Source organism: Erpetoichthys calabaricus, chromosome 5 (genome assembly GCF_900747795.2).
Source record: "Erpetoichthys calabaricus chromosome 5, fErpCal1.3, whole genome shotgun sequence".
Taxonomy (NCBI): domain Eukaryota; kingdom Metazoa; phylum Chordata; class Cladistia; order Polypteriformes; family Polypteridae; genus Erpetoichthys; species Erpetoichthys calabaricus.
The window spans coordinates 14,338,180-14,361,859 of record NC_041398.2 but is presented as its reverse complement, the minus strand read 5'-3'; the positions used below and the strand labels follow the sequence as shown (position 1 = coordinate 14,361,859).

Here is a 23,680-nt window from a genome sequence, read left to right as displayed (position 1 = left end):
GTTATGTGATTCAAACATGCCACACAGACTGCTGACACATACATACTATTGACTCTGGGAGGCCGCAGCGTTTGACTGTGGGTTGTGGTGTTTGGGCGCCACCTACTGACTCTGGGGAGCAGCTGCGTTTGACTGTGGGGCGCCGCGGCGTAGTGCGCATGCGTTTCGATGCGTCCGTGCATAAATTAAAACTGTGGTTTAGTAATATAGATAAGTCATCTCCTATTGAGGGCGGCACGGTGGCGCAGTGGGTAGCGCTGCTGCCTCGCAGTTGGGACACCTGGGGACCTGGGTTCGCTTCCCGGGTCCTCCCTGCGTGGAGTTTGCATGTTCTCCCCGTGTCTGCGTGGGTTTCCTCCGGGCGCTCCGGTTTCCTCCCACAGTCCAAAGACATGCAGGTTAGGTGGATTGGCGATTCTAAATTGGCCCTAGTGTGTGCTTGGTGTGTGGGTGTGTGTCCTGCGGTTGGTTGGCACACTGCCCAGGATTGGTTCCCTGCCTTGTGCCCTGTGTTGGCTGGGATTGGCTCCAGCAGACCCCCGTGACCCTGTGTTCGGATTCAGCGGGTTGGATAATGGATGGATGGATCTCCTATTGACTGGTGTTGCTTTTATCATAAGGTGATGCTTTAACCCTTTTGCAGATAGTAGAAGAAGAATTTCAAGTTTTTATTTAGTTAATATTCAAACAGAGGTTAAGGTAAATCAACCATAATCAGGAACAAACCCAAAGGAGAGCCCCGATTTACTCATTTTGACCAAGGAGGAGATAAGACACAACTATCTGGACATTAAGTACAGTAAAGCTGCCATCCAGGTGAGTCCAAACAAGTTTACCATGTGATTGCACAACGTTCTGCTTCTTGAGACACCTGCTGCTAGAATGAATATTGCCACTGTCTCAGATAGTTTTAGTTGGCAAAGTCCCATCTTCATAAAATGATAAGTGTCTGTGTATCAAAACACTTTTAATAAGAAATGCATTTGGCATTTAACCAGTTAGCAGGTGACAAACATTAACACTGCTTCTATTAATCCTGCACCAAATGGTGTTCAGTATAGCAGTGAATATGCATTTTAATTTCCCATTCCAACAGATGGTGCATCACAAACATTAACACTGCTTTTATGAATTCCATTGCATATGCCATATGGCAGCAATATCATGCAGCTGAAGAGCCACCTCACCGTACGTCACTGGAGATCTCGGCCAACAGTTTTAGGATGGAACTGACGTCACCCCTCTTTCAGAACGGAGGGTCGAAAGATGACATTCTTAAGGTTTCGGTGGGTCTCGGCAAGATCCGCAAGTAACATCGTGCGTTTGACCTGTTGAAAAACTGAAGAGATAAAAATGAGAAGGAAAAAGAGGAACATCAAATCAAAGAACTGGAATCACGGTGAAGTTTGGGGGGGTTTATGCCATCCCGTCGTGTCACTGGTCAAACTAAACATACGGCGGATCATTTCTGTAAAAGACGCAGTTAACCTTTACCTGGTGTCCCGGTCTGTCAGAACCGCATTGAACATATCGGCAAAACGAAGATAATTCAAAATGGTTTAAATTGAAAAGAGTTTTTTTATTGACATTCATGAACACAAGAAACAATAAAAAGACAATATTTACAGAACATCACGTCAGATTTAAATACAAATTTAATTAGAAATGGGATTACAAAATATTACGATTCATAGGATCTTGACACTGCTGCCGTGTGGTGCTGAGGGCTCACCCGGCGTACGGCTGCACTCGGGGGCCGATCCGGGAGGTTCGTCATATGGTGGGTGCGGCAAAGTGCTCTATCAGCGCAGTGGCGAGGGGGCGGCACATTTTTGGGAATGCCATTATTGGCAAACAGGCTGAGTACAATTCGTGTGTAAGCGGCAGGGTTCGGAAAAAATATCACTCAAGAATGAAAAAAAGTCAAATTCTCGGATTTCTATCCACAGATGCTTCAAAAATAATTTTCAGACTGTCCTTCTGTGACGACATCAGGCACAGCAGTTAACATTTAAGAAGGAAATACAGTAATCCCTCCTCCATTGCGGGGGTTGCGAATAATAAGAAAATCCGTGAAGTAGAAACCATATGTTTATATGGTTATTTTTATATTGTCATGCTTGGGTCACAGATTTGCGCAGAAACACAGGAGGTTGTAGAGAGACAGGAACGTTATACAAACACTGCAAACAAACATTTGTCTCTTTTTCAAAAGTTTAAACTGTGCTCCATGACAAGACAGAGATGACAGTTCCGTCTCACAATTAAAAGAATGCAAACATATCTTCCTCTTCAAAGGAGTGCGCGTCAGGAGCAGATCATGTCACAGAGATAGAGAGAAAAGCAAACAAATCAATACGTGCCCTTCGAGCTTTTAAGTATACGAAGCAGCGTGCAGCATGTCGTTTCAGGAAGCAGCTGCACAGAAGGTAGCAACGTGAAGATAATCTTTCAGCATTTTTAGACGAGCGTCCGTATCGTCTAGGTGTGCGAACAGCCCCCCTGCTCACACCCCCTACATCAGGATCACAGAAAGTCAGCACGAAAGAGAGAAAAGTAAGTTGGGTAGCTTCTCAGCCATCTGCCAATAGCGTCCCTTGTATGAAATCAACTGGGCAAACCAACTGAGGAAGCATGTACCAGAAATTAAAAGACCCATTGTCCGCAGAAATCCGCGAACCAGCGAAAAATCCGCGATATATATTTAAATATGCTTACATATAAAATCCGCAATGGAGTGAAGCCGCGAAAGGCGAAGCGTGATATAGAGAGGGATTACTGTAAAATAAAACATTACACCGATGATAACTGAAGATAAACAACTAATTTATGATTTATAATTTCGTTTCATTATCAATCTGCAGGCGTTCTTGCTCTGCGCAGAAAACATCCCCACCTGTCACTTGTACACGACACTGGTTCTGGTTTTCGCTGCGTAATTATATGCAACTAATAATTAGAACACGGCTTATCAGTGCGTATACGATATTCTTGTCATGTGAAAAATGATTGCTGTTTCTCTCTATATGAATAAGTTTATCCAAAATCTATCTTAATTTGTCTCTATATGTCATTTGAATTTTTTGTTTAAATAGGTTAACATATACAGATATGTTGAAGTGCAGTAAATTGAAGCACTGCCCGCCCGAGCAGCACGAACTTGAGCTATGCCACTGTATCAGCACACACCCCCAATGACAACATTGTCCATCCATCCATTATCCAACCCGCTATATCCGGGTCACGGGGTCTGCTGGAGCCAATCCCAGCCAGCACAGGGTGCAAGGCAGGAACAAATCCCGGGCAGGACGCCAGCCCACTGCAGGGCACACACACACCAAGCACACATTAGGGACAATTTAGAATCGCCAATGTACCTAAGCCTGCATGTCTTTGGACTGTGGGAGGAAACCCATGCAGACACGGGGAGAACTGCAAACTCCACACAGGGAGGACCCTGGAAGTGAACCACAGGTCTCCTACCACTGTGCCAACCTGCCGGCCAATACATGAGGTGTATTTATATAATACAATACAATTTATTTTTGTGTAAAGCCCAAAATCGCACAAGAAGTTCTGCATTCGCCTTTAACAGGCCCTGCCTCTTGACAGCCCCACAGCCTTGACTCTCTTAGAAGACAAGAAAACCCTTTTAGGGAAAAACCTTTGGAAACACAGTTCAATAAGAGACCCCTTTCTAGGTGCAATGGGTGTCAAAAACAAGGGGGTCAATACAATACACTGAACAGAACAGAACACAAGTAATCCTCAATAGAGTATAAAAATAAAAAATTTACAAGTACAGAGCAGAAATCAACATAATATGATTTGGATTTGTTCAGAGCCCTGGAGACCTGGACCATCAAGCTGCTTCCCCCTATTGGCCATTCCACAGCCAAGAAAGCCAATCCAATGAAAGGACCCCCCTACCCAACAATTCCTGCAATCTCCTATCAGAGATGACTTTAACTTAGACAGGCAAAACAACTTGGCAGGTGGGCAGTGGGCACCAAGTGCCACATTTGAGTACCGAGAAGAGAAACAGAATAGGTGAGGGTTAGTAACAATATTTCTGCGATGTGTTGGCACCCTGCCCGGGATTGGTTCCTGCCCTTGTGCCCTGTGTTGGCTGGGATTGGCTCCAGCAGACCCCCGTGACCCTGTGTTCAGATTCAGCGGGTTGGACAATGGATGGATGGATAGTAACAATATTTGTGATCAGGACTAGTGCAAAGAGTGGTGAAGTTGAAATATCTTGGTAGCCCAAGATGGAGTACTGGATGCAGAGACAATCCACAGAGTGCAGTGTGGATGGAACAATTGGGGGTATTGTATGAGTGAAGAATCACAGTGAGGTGTCCAAGTGAGGACTTTAAGACCAGCAATGATGTGTTCAGCTGAGACATGGGTAGTAAAGGGAGAAGAGCCAGAGAAGAAGTTGGAGATGACAGAAATGAGAAGGTGGAGATGGAGGTGTAGGGCTACAAACAAAGGACTGAATAAGAAATAAGACCACCAGAGGACAATAAAGTAAGAGAGAACAAAACAGGAAAGAAGGTAGACGAGATGTGGACGTGTGAGAAGGAGAGACAAAGACGATGTGGGCAACAGAGGAGAGACTGAGAAGGAAATGAATGGATAAATAAGATCTGAAGGAAAAAGGTCCAACTGGGCAGGAGGTATAGAACCAAGCTGTATGGAGGAGTTAGTCAAACACATCAAACCCATGCAGATGTGAGAAGAGATGAAGATGAAGAAGAAGAAGATGCACTTGCATTATGGTGGCACAGCGGTGCATTGCTTCACACATCTGTCTCATCATTCCAGTGTCCGGGGGTCAAATTCTACATCCAGTTATTGACTATGTGGACATTACATGTCCTTCCCTTTTTTGTTATTGGTCTTGTTTAGAATATTCCAGTTCTTTTACCACATTCCAAAAAAAAGAAATGTGCCGGTTCAATGAACTGGTGGCTCTAAATTGACCCAGTATGAGAGTGCGGGGTAAATGGGCCCTAAGATGGACTGGCACCTTCTAGAGGATGGATGTCTGCCTCATGTTTGATGCTGCTGAGATAAATAGGAGGCGTAGAACCAAGCTGTATGGAGGAGTTAGTCAAGCACATCAAACCCATGCAGATGTGAGAAGAGAAGAAGAAGAAGAAGAAGAAGAGCAAGAACAAGAACAAGATGAAGAAGAAGAAGCACTTGCATTATGATGGTGCAGCGGTGCATCGCTTAGCACTGCTGTCTCATCATTCCACTGTCATGGCATCCTATGTGAACTTTGCTTGTCCTTCCCATTCCTGATTGGGTCTTCTTTAGAATATTCCAGTTCTTCTACCACATTCCAAAAAAAAAAAGAAATGTGCAGGTTCAATGAACCTGTGGCTCTAAATTGACCCAGAGTGTGGGGTGAATGGGCCCTATGGTAGACAGGCACCTTCTAGAGGATGGATGTCTGCCTCGTGTTTGATGCTGCTGAGATAAATAGGAGGTGTAGAACCAAGTTGTATGGAGGAGATAGTCAAGCACATCAAACCCATGCAGATGTAAGAAGAAGAAAAAGAAGACGAACTTGCATTATGGTGGCACAGCGGTGCATCACTTAGCACTGCTGTCTCATCATTCCACTGTCATGGCATCCTATGTGAACTTTGCTTATCTTTCCCATTCCTGATTGGGTCTTCTTTAGAATATTCCAGTTGTTCTACCACAGCCCCAGAAACGTGCAGGTTCAATGAACTGGTGTCTCTAAATTGACCCAGTATGAGTGTATGGGGTGAATGGGGCTAAGATGGACCTCCTCGAGGACGGATGTCTACATTGTATCTGATGCTGCTGAGATTAGCTCTGGTCTCCCTCACATAAGGCTGGTAAGGTTTAATTATAATAGAGAATATTATGGTATGTTACACAAACAGGTGTATTACAGTTTCAGGTTTGTACTGAATGACTTAACTCTTCTCAAATTTTCTTTAGGTGCGTGTTAAGTAATACAAATGTAATGAGAGGATTGTGAGTGGGGGACAATTCAAGGAATCTACTTTGCGAGAGTCACTGAATCCAAATGAAACCGGCACAGCCTTGGTAAATGAGGAAAAGGTACTGGGATTGAGCCAAACCAATCTTATTTAGTGCACAGGGGTAAGGATTTTAGATTTATGTGCCCATTTTTAAGCAGAAGGAGCAGAGGATCTCACGAGTGTCTCCACAGGCTGATCCTATGAAAGTACTCACACTTTATGATTATAAATTAGCAGCAGGGTCTGCACCAGGATGACCAGCAGCTCAGACGCTTGAGAGATCTCAGAATGACTCTGCGTTTGTCTTCTGTGATAGGACTTGGAAAACTGAAATTTATCTTAATAAGCATTTTATTTATAATCCTTCCAAGTGTGTACACATACCCACTGGTCATTTTATTACATACACTTTTCTAGTAGCTGGATGGACCCCCTTTTGTCTTGCGATCTACTGTAATTCAACAAGGTGCTGCAAAAATTCCTCAGGGATTGTGGTCCACACTGACATGATAGCATCACACAGTTGCTGCACATCCACATTGTGAATCTCTCAGCCAACCACATCTCAAAGGTGCTCTACTGGATTGAGAACTGGTGACTGGGAAGGCCATTTGAGTCACGTGAGCTCACCGTCATGTTCAGGAAACTGAGTTTTGTGACATGGCACATGGAAAGAGCCATCAGAAGATGACTACACTGCAGTCATAAAGGGATGGACGTGGTCAGCAACAATACTCAGGTTGACTGCGACATTTAAATGATGCACCGTTGGTACTAAGGGTCCCAAAGTGTGCCAAGAAAGTTACATTAGACCACCAGCACGAGCCTGAACCATTGATACAAGGTAGGATGGATCCTTGCTTTCATGTTGTTGACCCAACCATCTGAGTGTTGCAGCAGAAATCGAGACTCATCAAACCAGGCAACGTTTCTCCAGTCTTCTCTTATCCAATTTTGGTGAGCCCCATGTGTGAATTGTAGCCTTAGCTGGCAGGAGTGGCACCCGCTGTGGTACCTGCTTCAAGGTTTGACGTGTTTTGTGTTCAAATGTTCTTCTGCTCACCTCGGTTGTAACAAATGCTTATTTGAGTTCGTGTTGCCTTTTTCTCAGCTCAGACCAGTCTGGTCATTCTCTTCTGACCTCTGGCATTAACAAGGCATTGCCACTCACTGGGTATTTTTCCATTTTTCAGACCATTCTATGTAAACCCCAGAGATGGACGCCATGTTGAGCTCAGTAGAACATTCCTTCATGCAGGTTGTAATAGCAGCGAGATGTGAATGAGAGAATGTTGCTGTCACGGTTTGGTCTGCTGCAAGGAATGATGGGTAATGCTGTCAATCTCATGCATGGCAGAGAAGGAAAACCCCGAGCCTGAAAGATGGATCCAATTGAAGATGTGTAGAGAGAGAAGAGGGGCCAGCACTCATCCTGGGGGGGCTCTCTGTGGTTGCCTTGTTCACATCTCCATGGCTGTGCACGCTGTTGTATTTGCTTTGCCAATGTGTGGTATCTCTAATACTGTGAGAAAGAAAACTTGGCTTATACCCCCCCAAAAAACACACACACACACACACACACACACACACACACACACACACACACACACACACACAAAAGATGTCAGGAAGATCAGCTCAATCCCCAACAAGCTACACTGAACAGGACTTGTTTTAGATGGCTGCTCAGTTACATTAAAGCCTTGGATGTTCAATAGTAAAGTTCATCCAGACACTTCTGAGCATCCTGGTATCCTTGAAATAACTGAACCCATTAAAACTCTCCATGACAGGACGGGTCACACACATAACATTCCCTGTGTTCAAGTTTGTGGGAAGTTTATAACACAGTATGGTAAAGCACCAACACGGGGTGAAGCCTGTCTAGATTTAGTATTTGGTAATAATCAGGGGCCTCATGTATAAACGGTGCGTACGCACAGAAATGTTGCGTACGAACCTTTCCACGCTCAAATCGCGATGTATAAAACCTAAACTTGGCGTAAAGCCACGCACATTTCCACGGTAACTCATTCCTTGGCGTACGCAATTTATCCGCCCGGTTTTGCAGACTGGCGGCACCCAGTGTCAAAGCAGTGCTACTGTTCCTGCGTGAACACCCTTTCTTTCTTAGATCCACGTTCCTGACGCGGCTTTATAAATACACTGAAATTAACTGCATATTGTTTATTAGTGTAATGCATCTGATTGTAATTAACCTGCAGCAATATAATGGTCCAGGGAATAGCCATAGTATTCTAAATATCATAACTGCTTTAGCGTTGTTACTCTCACTGCATCTTCTTTCAGCTGCTCCCGTTAAGGGTTGCCACAGCAGATCATCTTTTCCCACATTACTCTCACTGCACCACTCGGAGTATTTATATCACTGTATCTGAGTGGGAAATCACAGCAGCAGCTGATTGGAAAGAGAATTATCGGTACACAGCATGAAGCAGACGCTGCCTGAGCCACAGCAAAACACTTTAGTCCCTGTACGGACTTCGCGGTTTAGAAACAGTTTCATCCCAAGAACTCTAAACACACTAAATCAGTCCATCAAGTGCTCCTTGTAGAACTGTTTACTTATAAGTACAATTACCTCACTGTAAACTTGCACTACAGTTATAATATTGCACAACCTGCGCCACTTTATAAAGGGCGTATTTACATGTGATGACGGTATTCATTTCTAAGACGAAATGCAGCAAAACATGTTGATTATATTATACAGATAAAACTTTAACTTCATTTAAATAATCTGTATTGTTAATAATTAAACATGTGAGGACACGGTGCCGCAGCGCTAGCTAGTTCAGTAATTGTTCCTGCCTTGCGCTGTATTATTGCTGGTGCTGACGCGACACTGGAAGGATAGACGGATATAATAATTAAACACGTACTACTAAGATATTTCAATGTTCCTTAAAAGTTTTGAAGAATCGAAGTTCTAAGCTTACAGATGGCTTCACGTCTATTACATAGCTTATTGTGTGGCGATTAAGTTTTTGGAGAAAGAAAAGGACAGGAATTGGAGGTTAGTACGTTTGAAAGAGACAGTACTGCTGTGATAAATTATTTAATTGAAGGTCGCGCATGGCACAGCAAGCCTCTTGCGTGAGATATGAACAAGCACTGTGCCATCGTGTTCCCATGTTTAATAACATGCTTTCATTCCTATCATCATGAAAAAGATATCACGTATACATCTCAGTATTTTAATTATTCAGAGAGCTGTAATATCAAGAATGTAATGGAGTATGTGTCCCGTCGAAGAAAGAGAAAGCCCGTTTAAAAAGCAGGCAGTGATTCATACACACAGAGCACATAGAAGATCAAATACAGAACAAAGCATTTAACATGCCACTTTAGTTACAATAGGATTTGAGAAACTAGTAAATTAAACGATTTTAAGATGAAGTTTATGATGTTCTACCTTAATGGCAAAATAAACTACGTGATTAAAGTGGAAATTTCGAGATTAAAGTTGACATTTCGTGCTTTTTTCCCCACTGTGTGCCTTTTTTTTGTCTGTACCCTAATAAGCTTTCATATGACACTCAGACAGTGGGCTACGACTCGCTTTTTCACGGCGACTTTGATATGTGATTTCTTTTTTATTTCGGGCACTGTGCGACTTTGTGAAGTTGAGCCTTCGAGTTTCTCCGACACACTGTCACTCGATCAGCTTTCTTTTGTTGATTATACCACTGTTTAAACCAACAAATAGTACGTTTTTCCTTTGCCTCCACTTGGTATTCGCTGAAATTCTTATATTTTCTCCCGTGCTTTTCCCATTGTCTTTTCACAGAAGGCTATTTATATTGATTTGCATATTCAAAGAGGCGTAATTCTGGGAGGAGTTGGGGCGGGACAGAAGGCGCGTGCACGTGCGTTACTTTTCACGCAAATCGGGATTTATGTAGTAGAAGAACGTGAAAGTATGCGTGCGCACAGATTCCTGCATCTGGATTTTTCTGTGCGTACGCACAATCCCGCTTTTGTGCTTACGCCATGTTATAGTGTGAGTTCTACGCACGGCGTTATACATGAGGCCCCAGGAGAGAACTGAGTGGGTAGAGGTGATTGGACCACTAGGGTCATGTGACCATAACATAATACAGTTCTCAGTATTTTGTAAGAGTGCAGATGCAAAGACTAAAACTGTTTAGTTTAACTTTGGTAGAGCAAATTTTGAGGAGACGCAGCAAAGTCTAAGGAGGATGAACTGGGATAAGCGTTTAAGTGTGGAGACAGTCGAGGAGCAGTGGGACAGGTTTAAAAATGCCTGACATGTAAAGCAGTACAGGTACACACCTAAATTTGGAATTAATAGGTATCACAAGAATGAGACACAGACATCATGAAGGTTTGGGGCAGCCACCCGTATATTGTCCTAAGGCTGCAAAAATGAACTAATTTGAACTGAGATGTTCACAGAATCAAGTCCAAAACAGAGCTGACGTCACTGAGGTAAGATGGCGGATTTAAAAGGCCAGTAAAGGAAATGATGTCATCGGGGCCGGAACCGGAAGTGATATCATCAGTGCCAGAAGTGGCGTGATCATTGGCTCCGGAAACCGTGCGGGATTTCCCGTGGATGGTCTGCAAGAGATTAAGAGAGAGACAGTCAGCGCACCCCGCCGGTCCCAGGTCCGATGTGGAGTTACTGTTATTTAGATAGAACAGGCACTATATGATAGATATATAGAACAGGCACTATATGATAGAACAGGCACTATATGATAGATATATAGAACAGGCACTATATGATAGAACAGGCACTATATGATAGATAGATAGATAGATAGATAGATAGATAGATAGATAGATAGATAGATAGATAGATAGATAGATAGATAGAACAGGCACTATATGATAGAACAGGCACTATATGATAGATAGATAGTACAGGCACTATATGATAGAACAGGCACTATATGATAGCTATACAGAACAGGCACTATGTGATAGAACAGGCACTATATGATAGATAGATAGTACAGGCAGTATATGATAGAACAGGCACTATATGATAGATATATAGAACAGGCACTATATGATAGAACAGGCAGTATATGATAGCTATACAGAACAGGCAGTATATGATAGAACAGGCACTATATGATAGATAGATAGGACAGGCACTATGTGATAGAACAGGCACTATATGATAGCTATACAGAACAGGCACTATATGATAGAACAGGCACTATATGATAGGTATATAGAACAGGCACTATGTGATAGAACAGGCACTATATGATAGATATATGGAACAGGCACTATATGATAGAACAGGCACTATATGATAGCTATACAGAACAGGCACTATATGATAGAACAGGCACTATATGATAGATAGATACTTTATTAATCCCAAGGGGAAATTCACAATTTAGGCCCTTCAGCTGTCTCCCAGTCGCGTGTGTTGTGTGACATCGGAAATTAAAAAACACTCCCCAGTGGGTTAATATAAGAGTTAGAAAATAAGCTGTAAAGACAAAAAGCAGATGAATTAGACGTATAAGAGTAATGACTGCAAAGTGAATCACAGAGCGTATGAGAACATGAGGGCAACCAATAAGAAGGATATCAGGGAGGCTAAAAGACAGTTGGTGAGGAATAGAGCAGAGAAGGCGAAAGGCGAGCCTAAGAGATTCTTTCAGTATTTTAGTAGTACTAGGGGGCTCCACCCCTGCTCACCCCCATATTTGGTTTACCGGATATACAATTTAAAGAGATTGTTATTTTCATGGGAATTGTTACATATACGTGATTTTCACTTTTACTTGAAAAACTTTTGTAAAAACAATACTTGTCCTTTATTTCCGGCCCTGGCCATGGTTACATCTCTTTCTCGCAGGACGTATAGTGCTGCTCGCGTTGGGTGGCGGGGGTGTTTGGTGTTTAGCATCGGTCATTTTAAAGCCTGTACAGCCGCTGTCCTTTTTGCCACTTCGTGTCTCTGCTGATCACTTCTCCGTGCTCATAAATATACACCTGACTGAAGTGCGTTTTCTTTGAAATTAAACTTGTTGTTGCTTTAACTGGTGCGGGACCACAGATTCTCATAGTGTATGGTCCATTATTCTGTAAATCCACGTTTTGTGCATTGAATGATGCAAAGGCGAAAAGACTTTACTTTCCACTCTTTGCCTTTTATTTCTGACCTCGCTTTGTCCTGCTATTTTTTCAATTACACCTGGTTCTGATGATTAATCACCTTTTGTTTGCGCTAATATAATCTTTACTATCTTTTTTTATGATACTGTAGCGACGGACATAAAGTGTCACAAGTTTTACTTGAACAATCGCCGACTTCATAACCACAAACAACTTTCTAGCATACCTCCCCCTTACTGCATCAATCAATACCCCACTATCAGTCTTCCGTGCTGTACTCCATCCTCCCTCAATCAGACCTAACAGTCACTTCAAACCAAAAAGCCCTCAGCCTGGCTGGGACGCTACAATACTTTCAAGCTGTACTGCTTTCATATTCTGTACCTTTCTCTGCATGTGTATCGCGCCATCGTTTGTTTGAGCCTGTCGAATTCAACTGCTTTCATAATCTCTTACCTGCATCTAGCGCCAGCCTCTGTTCTACTTGTCACCACGTGTTGGAGCGCACCTCGCCTCCACTTAGCTAGCGATACCAGTTTGTTCAGCAGACATCATCATCATCATCTACAGATTGTTAAAGGAGTAACATTTGATGTTTTTCAGAGAGCGATCAGAGCTCCGTGTGTTTTAGAGGGTAGCTGCTCATTAGCCACATGTTCTTCTATCCCCAGAGCTGAACACGATCAGATACAGGGCTGACCTTTGACGTTAGAACATACTGACCTTCCTCTTGGCCAAAGATACCTTGCCAACACTTTTACATTTTTGGCAAAGAGGCCACTGCTACTTTCTCACCCATGATAGCAAAATTGTACATCAAGAGGCCCTCAGTTATGACGGCCTATCAATATAAATTCTACTCAATACAAATTGCTTTTTAATTTTTAAAGCTTGTCCTCTTTCTATATGACAGAGGTGGAGCTGTAGGAGACAGCTAATTCTTAGAAAACAAATCAAGTCTTGGAAGTCCTCCCGTCTGCCACACTACTGGCCCACTTACTCCAAGTATCTGTGGTTCCTTCTATAAAGAACACTTCCAAATGTTTATGGAAAATTTACCCTTAAGTTTCTAATGGTGTCCCCATTGCACTCCTTGTATAATCAGTTACAGCTGCGCTTACCCAAAACTGTTCATGGGATTCCAGCAATAGCTTGACGACATGTTGAAATATACTTTGTCCAGTGAGTTCTTTGTTAAAAGCTTTAGGAGAAGAAGAAGAAAAAAAAAAAAAAAAACTCAAAATGAAACGGTTCATACAAAAATCAAGAAAAAGTTGGAATTGCAAAGTAAAGGAATGTTCTGTGAAAAGCTGAAGGTATCTTGTTTAACTTTCAACACAGAAGTGTTTCAAAAATGGTCAGAAAACCATAAGCCTATCCCACTTACACACTGCAAATGGGTCTTTTGGTCCAGGATAGCCATGGGAGAAATTAGAAAATGCACTGAATTAAACATACTGCATCATAAAAATAGGGGAGATGGTTGTAGCTTGTTAATTTACAGGGGGTGAAACATTACACCATAGACTATGGCAGTGAAGGTAATTGTATTCTGTTCAAATTAAGCAAACAATATGGCTAACGTAAAGAACTCCCTTTTAAAAATTAGCTCTAATAATAAGTCTCGATCCACTGGACGAATTCCCTTCATCATTTTAAACACTCCAAGTCAGGTCTCCTCTTAATTTTCTTTTGCTTAAACTGTAAAGGCTCAGCTCCTTCTGTCATTCCTCTTTGTTCATCCCCTGTAGCCCTGAATCAGCCTAGTCACTCTTCTCTGGACCTTCTCCAATGCCGTTATGTCCTTTTTGTAGCCTGGAGGCCCAAACTGCACACAGGACTCCAGATGAGGTCTCACCAGTGTGTTATAAAGCTTGAGCAGAACCTCCTGTGACTTGTACTGTGCACGTCAAGGCGCTATATAACCAGACATTCCGTTAACCATCTTAATGGCTTCTGAACACTGTCAGGAAGTGGATAGCTTAGAGTCCAGTAGAACTCCTAAATCCTTCTCCAGCTGGACTTTTGATTTTCAAACCTACCTTTGTGTATTGAAACCTTACATTTTTACTTCCTATGTGTAATTCTTTACAATTGACATTAAAATTTCATCTACCACAAGCACGTATGCTGTTCAAGTCCTTCCGAGAACAGATTCCAAATTTGCTAATCCACCCATCTTGGTATCTCCAGGCTTTACCAGCTTATTACTTAATATCTAACCCAAAACACCCAAACGGTCTGCCACAGCTTTGCCCACACAGTAGTGAAATGGAACAAACTTTAAAAAAATCAGTATATATTCTTATTGATGGCTTTCCTAACAGGATAGATCTTAATGTTATTTTTGGATTTGCCATCAGGGTGAAAATGTAGCGGTGATCGCTTTGCCAAAAATGCAAAAGCTGCTGCATTTTCCAGCCAAGCAGAAGGTTAGCATGCTCCAGTGTCAAATGTTGGCACAGTATCCGATAGTGTTCAGCTCGGACGGGAGAGCGCGATTCCTGGCTGGGATCTCTCTGCCAATCAGCAGCTACCCTCCCAAAAACCACCCCACACACACACACTCTGCTCTTACTCCTTAAGATATGTGATGTCTGCTGGACAAACCTGGTATTGACAAGCAGAGGTGCGCTCCAACACATGGCGAGAGGTAGCGCGACTAATGGAGGCTAGTGCACGAACGAGGAGGGCCTGTCCGACTCCCAAAGTCGGACCTCTGCAGGTCTCCGATTCATGCAAATCAGTGAAGCAACTGAACTATAGTGTAGAGAGAAGTCGCGCAAAAAAAGTTTTTTTTTTTTTTTTTTAAATATATATGCCTCATCTGTTAAAGGCACCCCCCCCCCCCCCCCCCCCCCATTTAAAAAACACCCCACACAAGAGGTTTTTTTTTTTTTTTGGGAGAAACCAATCCAAACCATTTTCACCAGTACAAGTTAATCAGTGCCATATGGCCAATATTGAAAAAGTCAGTAGTTAGGAACAAGTGGTCAGAAGGTAAATGCAACAAACTTGGAAGAGTCAGGACTGTAAAAGGCAACCAGGAAAATTAGTCTGGAGTCCTCCAAGTGAACCTGAACATCTGGATTCCATTGAAACAGACACCAAGAGATCAGGTTTGTGCACCACAGTCCAATTCGGACCCAACTCTGACCACCCAAACGTTTACGCACTTCATTCTGCACCAAAAAAAATACACCAGCATGTAGAAGCCTTTGGCCTTAGAAAAGGAATCAAACTTGCCACTATCCTACACAAAGCTACAGGTCCCTGGACCAATTACTAGAAGGGTTCTCTCTTGATGTGCAGGTCACTTGCCAGACATTTCAGGTACTGCTTGGACACCACAACCACCATGTTGGGTTCTGTTCACATTTGATTGCACAAGTTAAAAAAAGGATTCATGATTTTAATGTGGCAAAAAACCTTTATTAGGATTTCACTTTTGCAACTTCAACCTCCTCGTGGCAACTACAGCCAAAATTAGCACAACCATTAACATGGCAGCTGCAGCTCCCAGCACCAGGTATCCAGTGGTAAGAGGGGCTGTAAGAGGAAAACAAAACAAAAAACAAAAAAAAAAACACGGACATTTACTCTCCAAGCCATACAGTGAAGGATGAAGACAAAGGATCAGCAAAACCAATAAGCAGAACTCCAGTAGGAGGATCAAGATGGTTACCTTTCTGCTCCAGGCTGGATGTTTGCACCTGGTCAGCCTCAATGACAACAGGACCACTGTGAAGAAGCACATTCTTCCTGGATGAAGCAATTTGTGCCAACATGTCTGCAGCTCTGCCAGATCCTGAAAACCAAACCATTCGCTCTACTGTGTGCTGCTAAAAATGACATGGCCCTACATTATATGGGCACCCCCAATGTTCTGCTAGGAGACCAACAACACTACTAAACCACCATGAGCTACTCACTTCTTACAGGGCAGCTCCGAGTACAGGGGTCTGCTGCAGAGGGATAGCAGGCAGCAGCAACACAGTAGATGAAGATCTACAGATAAAGGAATATCATGAAACCAAAATGTTTCTAGCAGTCCAGGACATCATTCTCAACTGGATTCTGAGACACTCCAAACTAAAAGAACCACAGAATATTTCAGGCAATATTCAACTCAAGGCAGCACAAAAATTCACCCTATTAGCAAGGAAACCCACCTTCTCAGCCAAGGCTTGCTGTGCTACAGGGTCCACAAAAGCAAACATCTCAAACACAAATCTCTTGTAGTGACTTGGGTAGGCCACTCCAGATGTGCTGTCCACAGTCACCAAGCTGGTCAAATAGTTGTCCCCAGTGTATGGGCACCTGGGAAAAGCAGACCCCAAGTTAGCAATGAACAGCCAACCTCTCCCCCACCCTCACACAGGGGGAACCTACCCATTCACCAGAAGGCTCCACTGAGGCTGGCTAGAAGCAGAAGGTCCTGGGGTGACCCAGCAGTCCCCAAGAGTCAGAACAAGGTTAGGGTCAGTCCTGTTCACGATGTGCACTTCCACAGCCACAGGATCCCTCAGAGTTTTGGTCACTGGGTAGTCAGCATCCACATAGTAGGAGCCATAGGAGGAATCTGACCATGGAAAAAGGAGCATCAGGCGTTTAAAAAGCGTAAATCATTCTAATTGATCAAACCAACAAGGACCCCACCCCCTGGAGTACCTGTTGCAATGACCAATTCCAGGTCAAATGGCCCTTGCTCTACTACTGGAAGAGGTGGTGCCACAGTATACACCTCAGCCTCCACTTGCACATCCTGGCTTCCCGAGTAGGTGCACTGGAAGAACAACCTGAGAAGAGAAACACCACATCATAGCAGGTAGAGCACATTTAGGGTTAGAGGAAGCAGCTTCAGAAGCCTTACTTGTAGACACTGTCCCTGGTGATGGAGCCCTCTGGACCACTGCTCACAGTGATGGCAGCAGACATGGTGTTCTGGTAAGTCACATTGCCACCAGCCAGCAACTGAAACAGCAGTAGTATAAATCACAGCTGGTACCCCTCACCACCACCCCCAAAGTTAAATGAGTGAGGGAGGTCACCAACAACCTGTTGCATTTAGGTGATCAAAGACCTAAATATCTCAGACTTTTAGTTTAAAGACGGTGAGGTTTGTTCCAACAATGCTGACCCACTCAACATTTGAGATCAAGCATTATCTGGGTGGGCATGTCTAGCAGATGAAGTCTTACCTGAACTGTGCTGCCACAGGCACTGACTGGAAACTGGTACATGACAAAGCTGGACAGGCTGGTCACAGGGCTGCAGCTGGGGGAACTGCTGTCCACCAACTGGATGGACCCCAGATCCAGGGGAGGAAGGGTCACATTCTCAGACACCACCACCACAAACTGGCCATCCAGGGTGCACTGCACAGTCACTGGCCAAAGCAAACAGAAGCATGAATATCTAGTAGCATCCACCTTTGCTCACTCACACCCCCCAAACCACTCACCATCATTGGCATAGTAGCATGGACTGGTGCTGCTGCTGCTTGAATCGTAGCAACAGTTACTGGCTTCACAGTCCGCTGGAGTGATGGATGAAGACCCTCCACAAGGGAGCTTCTCACGGTCTGCAACCGTGCATCTCTCATCAGTTATACTGCGGGGACCTGTGATGATCATAAACACCATTGTAAAAGGAGGAAGAGGCACTCAGGGTGCAAACCCAGAGAAGAAGCATACCTGGCTTAGGACATGTGAAGGTTTTCAAATTAGTGGGAAATCCAAAGGCAATCCTCGCGACATACCGAGCGCCCTAAAGAGAACAGGAGAGGCTCAAATCCACAAGACTCACAACTTGATTGAAAACGGAAGCCAATGCTAAAGCGTCGGTGCTACTCACCTGTACAGACACGTAACCGTACGACGAAGACAAGGGCACCTTTAGTGTAGCGACATGGTGCTGTTGACGGAAAATTATTCCTGGGAGTTTGTTGGTCACTTTTACCACTCCAACCTTAAACTCTTTATAAAAAAAAAAAAAAAAAAATTATATAAATAAATAAATAAAAATACATATATATACACACACACACACACATATATATATATATATACACATGTTGAAAAGACTAGCGCGATAAAGCACCAAGCTCGAGAACACGCAGCACTCACTCTTAATATAAACGGTCCATGAACTATCAAATGATAGCGTCATTGTCTTAGCTCCGTCGCACTTCTTAGTCACAGGCACATTCACTATTGGGCCAAACTGAGCAACGGGCACATATGCAGCCAGCCAGAAAAGACACCACCAATTCAAACACGCCATCCTTTGAATGCGTGAAACAGAAACACGACATAAACTAGACAGCGCGCGCGCGGGTTTAAATCATTGTAAACGGCGGCGCGCGCAGATGACTCGTTAGTGAGAAGGCGCGAGAATGGAGCGCGGGAAATCGGCGTCACTCCTTCAGCACGTGCGGCTTTATTGAGCAATCAGCACGTCACGGCATCGGACTGATCCGTCCAAACGAAGACCGTGTAGAAGTGACCGCGCTGCAGGTGGATCAGTCTGTTCATTTAAAGAGGAATAAATTTTAATTTAATTCAAGGAAGAAAAGAAGACAAGAAACGTGACGAAGTGGCTTTGTAAAATAGCTGCTGTGGGAATGTCACGGCACCTTGGAAGATGGCCATTGTAATAAACTACATCAGTTTTCTTTGTTAACTAGGCTCACCCTCCTTTCATCCACAGTTTGTGTGCGCTCCATGTGTACATCAGGCATGTAAGTGAAGGGAATGAGAACATCAAAGTGCCCATTCATAGCATCTCCCGAAAACCTAAGTTTTTTATCCCCTCGAGTGCCTGACCAAAGTCGTACAATGTCAGCCCGAATCTGTACCGCTAAAGACGGAGTTTCATGCACTAAATAAGCTATAGATGAGAATAAGCAAGCACCATCTCCCCTGATATTTACTTCGCGTTGAGGTATTTGTACTCCATCAACATTAATTATTTCCAGAGACATACATTTTGACTATTTTTCCAACGCATCGCGCACAAAAGCAAGGGAACGATGGGAGCACAAGAACTCTGCTCACATCGCGTCGCTTCGTGCCGCAAGTAGTAAGTCTGTGATAAGCGGAATACCGCTACGCTTTGCACTCACGGGACGGAAGGACAATCCCGATCGCTTTTATATAGTAGATATATCGCACAGTCTGGAGTAGAAATCATCTTTTATCTGGAAAAACAAAACTACAAATCCCATCGTGCATTGCAAAATGGACGGGGCGTGCGAGAAACTCTGCGCCTGCGTAGCACTCACGGGACGGAAGGACAATCCCGACTGCTTTTATATAGTACTATAATCGTTGAGATTGTTTGAAAATAATAATAATAATAATAATGGTATCAGCCGAAATTCGTATGTTTATATATTTTCTTTTAGCACTAGGGTGTTGTACCGTGTTAGCCATTATGGATGTAGTGAGCAGTCAAGCAAAATGACACCTCTTATTGGCTAAATAAAAAAATTACAATATGCCAGCTTTCGAGGAAATTCAAGCCCCTTCTTCTGGCAAGATGTAAGATAGAGCCCGAGTTGCTTCGAAAGCTGGCATACTATAATCTTTTTATTCAGCCAATAAGAGGTGTCATTTTGCTTGTCTTCTAAGTATTTTCTTTAAAAAAATCCCGTCAGTGTTGACATGACGTACACGGGAATATTCTTCCTGGGTAAGAAATCGTAATGTGCTCTTGTACATTTTGATTTTTAATAACAATGTTTTGTATAATCCGTTTTCATTAGCACGTAGTCTTGGCGCTTTTTGACCACCATCATCAAGTCCTTCCGTGAGAGCCCTAAATACAAAGAGGACTATTTCATTTATGTTAAGTAGAATGCCCAGAGGGGACTGGGTGGTCTCATGGCCTGGAACCCCTGCAGATTTTATTTTTTTCTCCAGCCGTCTGGAGTTTGTTTTTGTTTTGTTTGTTTTTTTCTGCACCCCCTGGTCATCGGACCTTACTCTTACTCTATGTTAATTAATGTTGTCTTATTTTAATTTCTTATTTTTGTCTTTTATTTTTCTTTTCTTCATTATGTAAAGCACTTTGAGCTTCTTTTTTGTATGGAAATGTGCTATATACGTAAATGCTGTTGTTGTTTTGCATTCTTTCAGTAAGGAGACGTTATAGCAGGGCTTCCTTTCCTAAAATCGATGCTTAATATGTGTGATATCTTCTTCTATAATACGCTTTACCGTGGCTGTCCGTTTGTCTGTCCAGGAATTTAAATCACCTGTAGCTCGCAAACTGTTTGAACTATTGACCTGAAATTTAGTACTCATATACACTGTAAAAAATAACGCGTTAAAAGTACTTACAAAAAAAAAATAAGGCAACAAATTGCAAGTAATATTTTTGAGTCGATTTAATATACTGCACTATTGAGTAAACTTAATTTATTAATTTACTCCAGTTTACTTAAAATAAATGAGTTTGATTAAATATAAGTAGTGGCAAAATGGTTTATTTTACTCTGATTTTCATTTGAATTACAGTACTCAAAAAAAAAAAAAAGAGTAATGATGCAACGCTGGACAGTAATGACTGTGTAACAAATACATGCTAAAATTCCACATATCTTTATTTATTTGAACATACACAGATAGTCACAACAACGGAGTTATATTTTCAAAGGAAAAGTAAATCAAATGTCGGAGGATAATTTTAGCTGAATTACTGACATTCAGATCTCAATGAAAATGTTTTTTTCTTTTTTAAAACTTTCTTCAAAAAGTATATCTCAATCAAATAATGTCCCAGGAATGAGTGCTAAACGGGAAGGAAACGTCGAGAGAGTAGAGGAGTGAAATCCTGCGGCAGATGGCGCTCTTCAGACACGTCCTGCATTTACGAAAAAATATCCGCTTAAATGAATGGCCGCCTTTTCCACTACTTCTCAGTATGCGATAGCGAAAATCCTGAAATAAAACATCGCTAAATAAATCACAGGGTTAAAAATGAACCAGAAAATAGAACACGAATTAAATAAGCGGTCAAATAAAAAGACGTCTGCCTAACCGTCACGGTATTATGTTGTTTACAGGTCGTAGTTTAGGACAAACGCCATAGCCTCCTCAAACTTATCTCAAAGTGTCGTTTTCTTTTTCTGTGTAAAATAAAAGTTTTAAACGATAAAAAAAAAAAAAAAAAAAAAAAAAATGAACATACGCAACGAGGTAGGTTGTTAGAAAGACGCTACCTCGCTCGCCATGTTTCCCACATGAAGGGAAAGGTTTCGTGAAAATAGCAAATGCTTACGTCTGTAACTATACAAAATGAAATACTAGTTATTCATTACGGAATTAATATGCTTTATACTTACACATTCGTAGTAAAATAGCTCTTATTATGGATAAGCATTACAGCCGAATGCGTTGTTGTAAAGACCAAGAAATCAGTGTGAGAGGAAGTGCCGTGTCATTACATTTAACTTAAATGTGTTCAATTCATAGTATAGTTTTTTTTTTTTATTATTATTTAGAATAAGTTATAAAAAATGTTTACATTTTAAGAAAAATAAGTTAACATTATTCTTATTTTTTTTATTGAATTAGAACTAAACAATCAATAAAAAGGGTAAAACTCATTTTTATTAATTAAAGTAATGATTATTTTGCGTATAGTTAGCTAATTTTTTTTAAGAATTATTTTTCACACATGCAAGATTTATTTTTTACAGTGTACTACGTGATGTCTACTATCCGCTTTCGGGGTGATGATTGACCTCCAAGGTTATTCCTCTTTTTATTTATGTTTTTATTTTATTGTTGAATCAACTCTCGACAGCAGGGCGGCCGTGCGGCGCATGCGTGTAGGAGCCATTCCCACAGATGAAGAACAATTTTTGTTTATTTTAACGTGCCTCCTGTGTGGGTCTGTGTCGGGTCAGGCGCCTATATAGCGCCTTTTATACAAGTGTTAGATCACTTTTGGTGATGGGAACCACCCAGGGGGTTTGATACCCCAGCCTACAGTTCAGTAGACCCGGATTACGTGTAGGATGTGAACCCAAACATGCCAAAGACGTATACTGTTTGGTGAGGTTCCCAAAATTCAACACCAGTTTCACAGGACGATTTTCTATGCCCTCTAAATTAGTTCATCACCAACTGTAATCTTCAAAGCTGTGATGGTGACTCTCCCATTCCTTTTAATATGGCTAAAACTTTATGAAGTGAAGAGGTGCACTAGAGGGGCGACAGTGAGACGACACCCCCAAAACAGGAATGAATGGTTTAACAGGTGGAGGGAGGCCAGTGAAATGATCCCCTCCCTCCCTCCCTCCTCCTCTGTTTTGTCACTCGTTTTGCATTTGGCTACGGTCAGTGTGACTACTGGGGAGGATCTCGGTGCACCACGACACATCCTGAGAGGGGGCGCTTGTATCACCTCGAAAACATTTTCATCTTGAAGGGGCCGCAGAAACCCTAAGCCACACATCCATACTCGAGGATACAGACCTTATTAAACAGATATCAACAAACAGTAACGATTTTCTGGTGGCTCCCCAATCATATCCATAAAGACATCCAGGGATTTTTAATCCCTCTTCACATTTAGCATCAATTTTCCCAAAATGGGATTTCCACGTTATCCATCCACAAGCCCAAAAAGGTTATTAATGAGACAGCCTTGAGAGTTTGACGATAGGATTTCAAATTAAGTGCCGGGGTTTTGTTCCTTTTTTGCAGAGCATATCACTTGAGTTTGATCAACAGACAATTTAAAGCCCCATTTATTGGCTCTCTCTACTTCAACCATCCATCCATCCACCCATTATCTGATTCTAACCCGCTATATCCTAACTACAGGGTTACAGAGAGCCAACACAGGGCGCACACACCCCCACACACATGGGACAATTTAGGATCGCCAATCCACTTAACCTGCATGGCTTTGGACTGAGGGACGAAACCCACGCAGACACGGGGAGAACATGCAAACTCCACATAGGAGATTTGGGTTCACTCCTCAGGTCCTCTCTAACTGTGAGGCAGCAGTGCTACCCACTGCGCCACCGTGCCGCCTTCTCTGCTTCATTAATTGCATTTTATGTGCAATGTAACTGACAATTTCTCCTCTAACCCAAAGTGCAGCATCGCCTGCATGGAATGATTTACCAACACCGGTCCCAATTTTTGAAAAATAATCCAGGTAAAATTCTGTTACAACGAATATCCTTACAACAAAATTTTTGTTTTTTATTGTCCCTTATTCCCTGCCTTGTGCCCTGTGTTGGCTGGGATTGGCTCCAGCAGTCCCCCGTGACCCTGTGTTCGGATTCAGCGGGTTGGAAAATGGATGGATGGATGGATGGTCCCTCATAGTTTCCCCATATGACACAAGTCTATAGAAATCGCGTTACTGTGAAATACATTCATACAACGAAGTGTCCAAAAGAACTTGAAATGCCTGAGTGAATCATTCACAGAGCAGGTAGTTCTGTGGTGGCAGCCCAGGTGGGCACAACGATCCCCCAAACAGAGACATTGTCTTTTTTT

General features: G+C 42.6%; 1 protein-coding gene across 1 annotated transcript in view; it reads right to left on the bottom strand.

Annotated features, from left to right (window-relative positions):
- Positions 1 to 23,680, bottom strand: part of LOC114641566 (zona pellucida sperm-binding protein 4-like) — a 102,722-nt gene that overhangs the window by 4,421 nt on the left and 74,621 nt on the right. Inside the window, exons 3-12 of the mRNA XM_051927710.1 lie at positions 18,009 to 18,047; positions 17,849 to 17,921; positions 17,617 to 17,775; positions 17,354 to 17,541; positions 17,026 to 17,126; positions 16,824 to 16,951; positions 16,545 to 16,734; positions 16,325 to 16,472; positions 16,085 to 16,160; positions 15,838 to 15,960 (exon numbers count right to left, since the gene is read on the bottom strand). Of these exons, the coding sequence (XP_051783670.1) occupies positions 15,838 to 15,960; positions 16,085 to 16,160; positions 16,325 to 16,472; positions 16,545 to 16,734; positions 16,824 to 16,951; positions 17,026 to 17,126; positions 17,354 to 17,541; positions 17,617 to 17,775; positions 17,849 to 17,921; positions 18,009 to 18,047 (1,225 nt within the window). The remainder of the gene's footprint in view (positions 1 to 15,837; positions 15,961 to 16,084; positions 16,161 to 16,324; positions 16,473 to 16,544; positions 16,735 to 16,823; positions 16,952 to 17,025; positions 17,127 to 17,353; positions 17,542 to 17,616; positions 17,776 to 17,848; positions 17,922 to 18,008; positions 18,048 to 23,680) is intronic.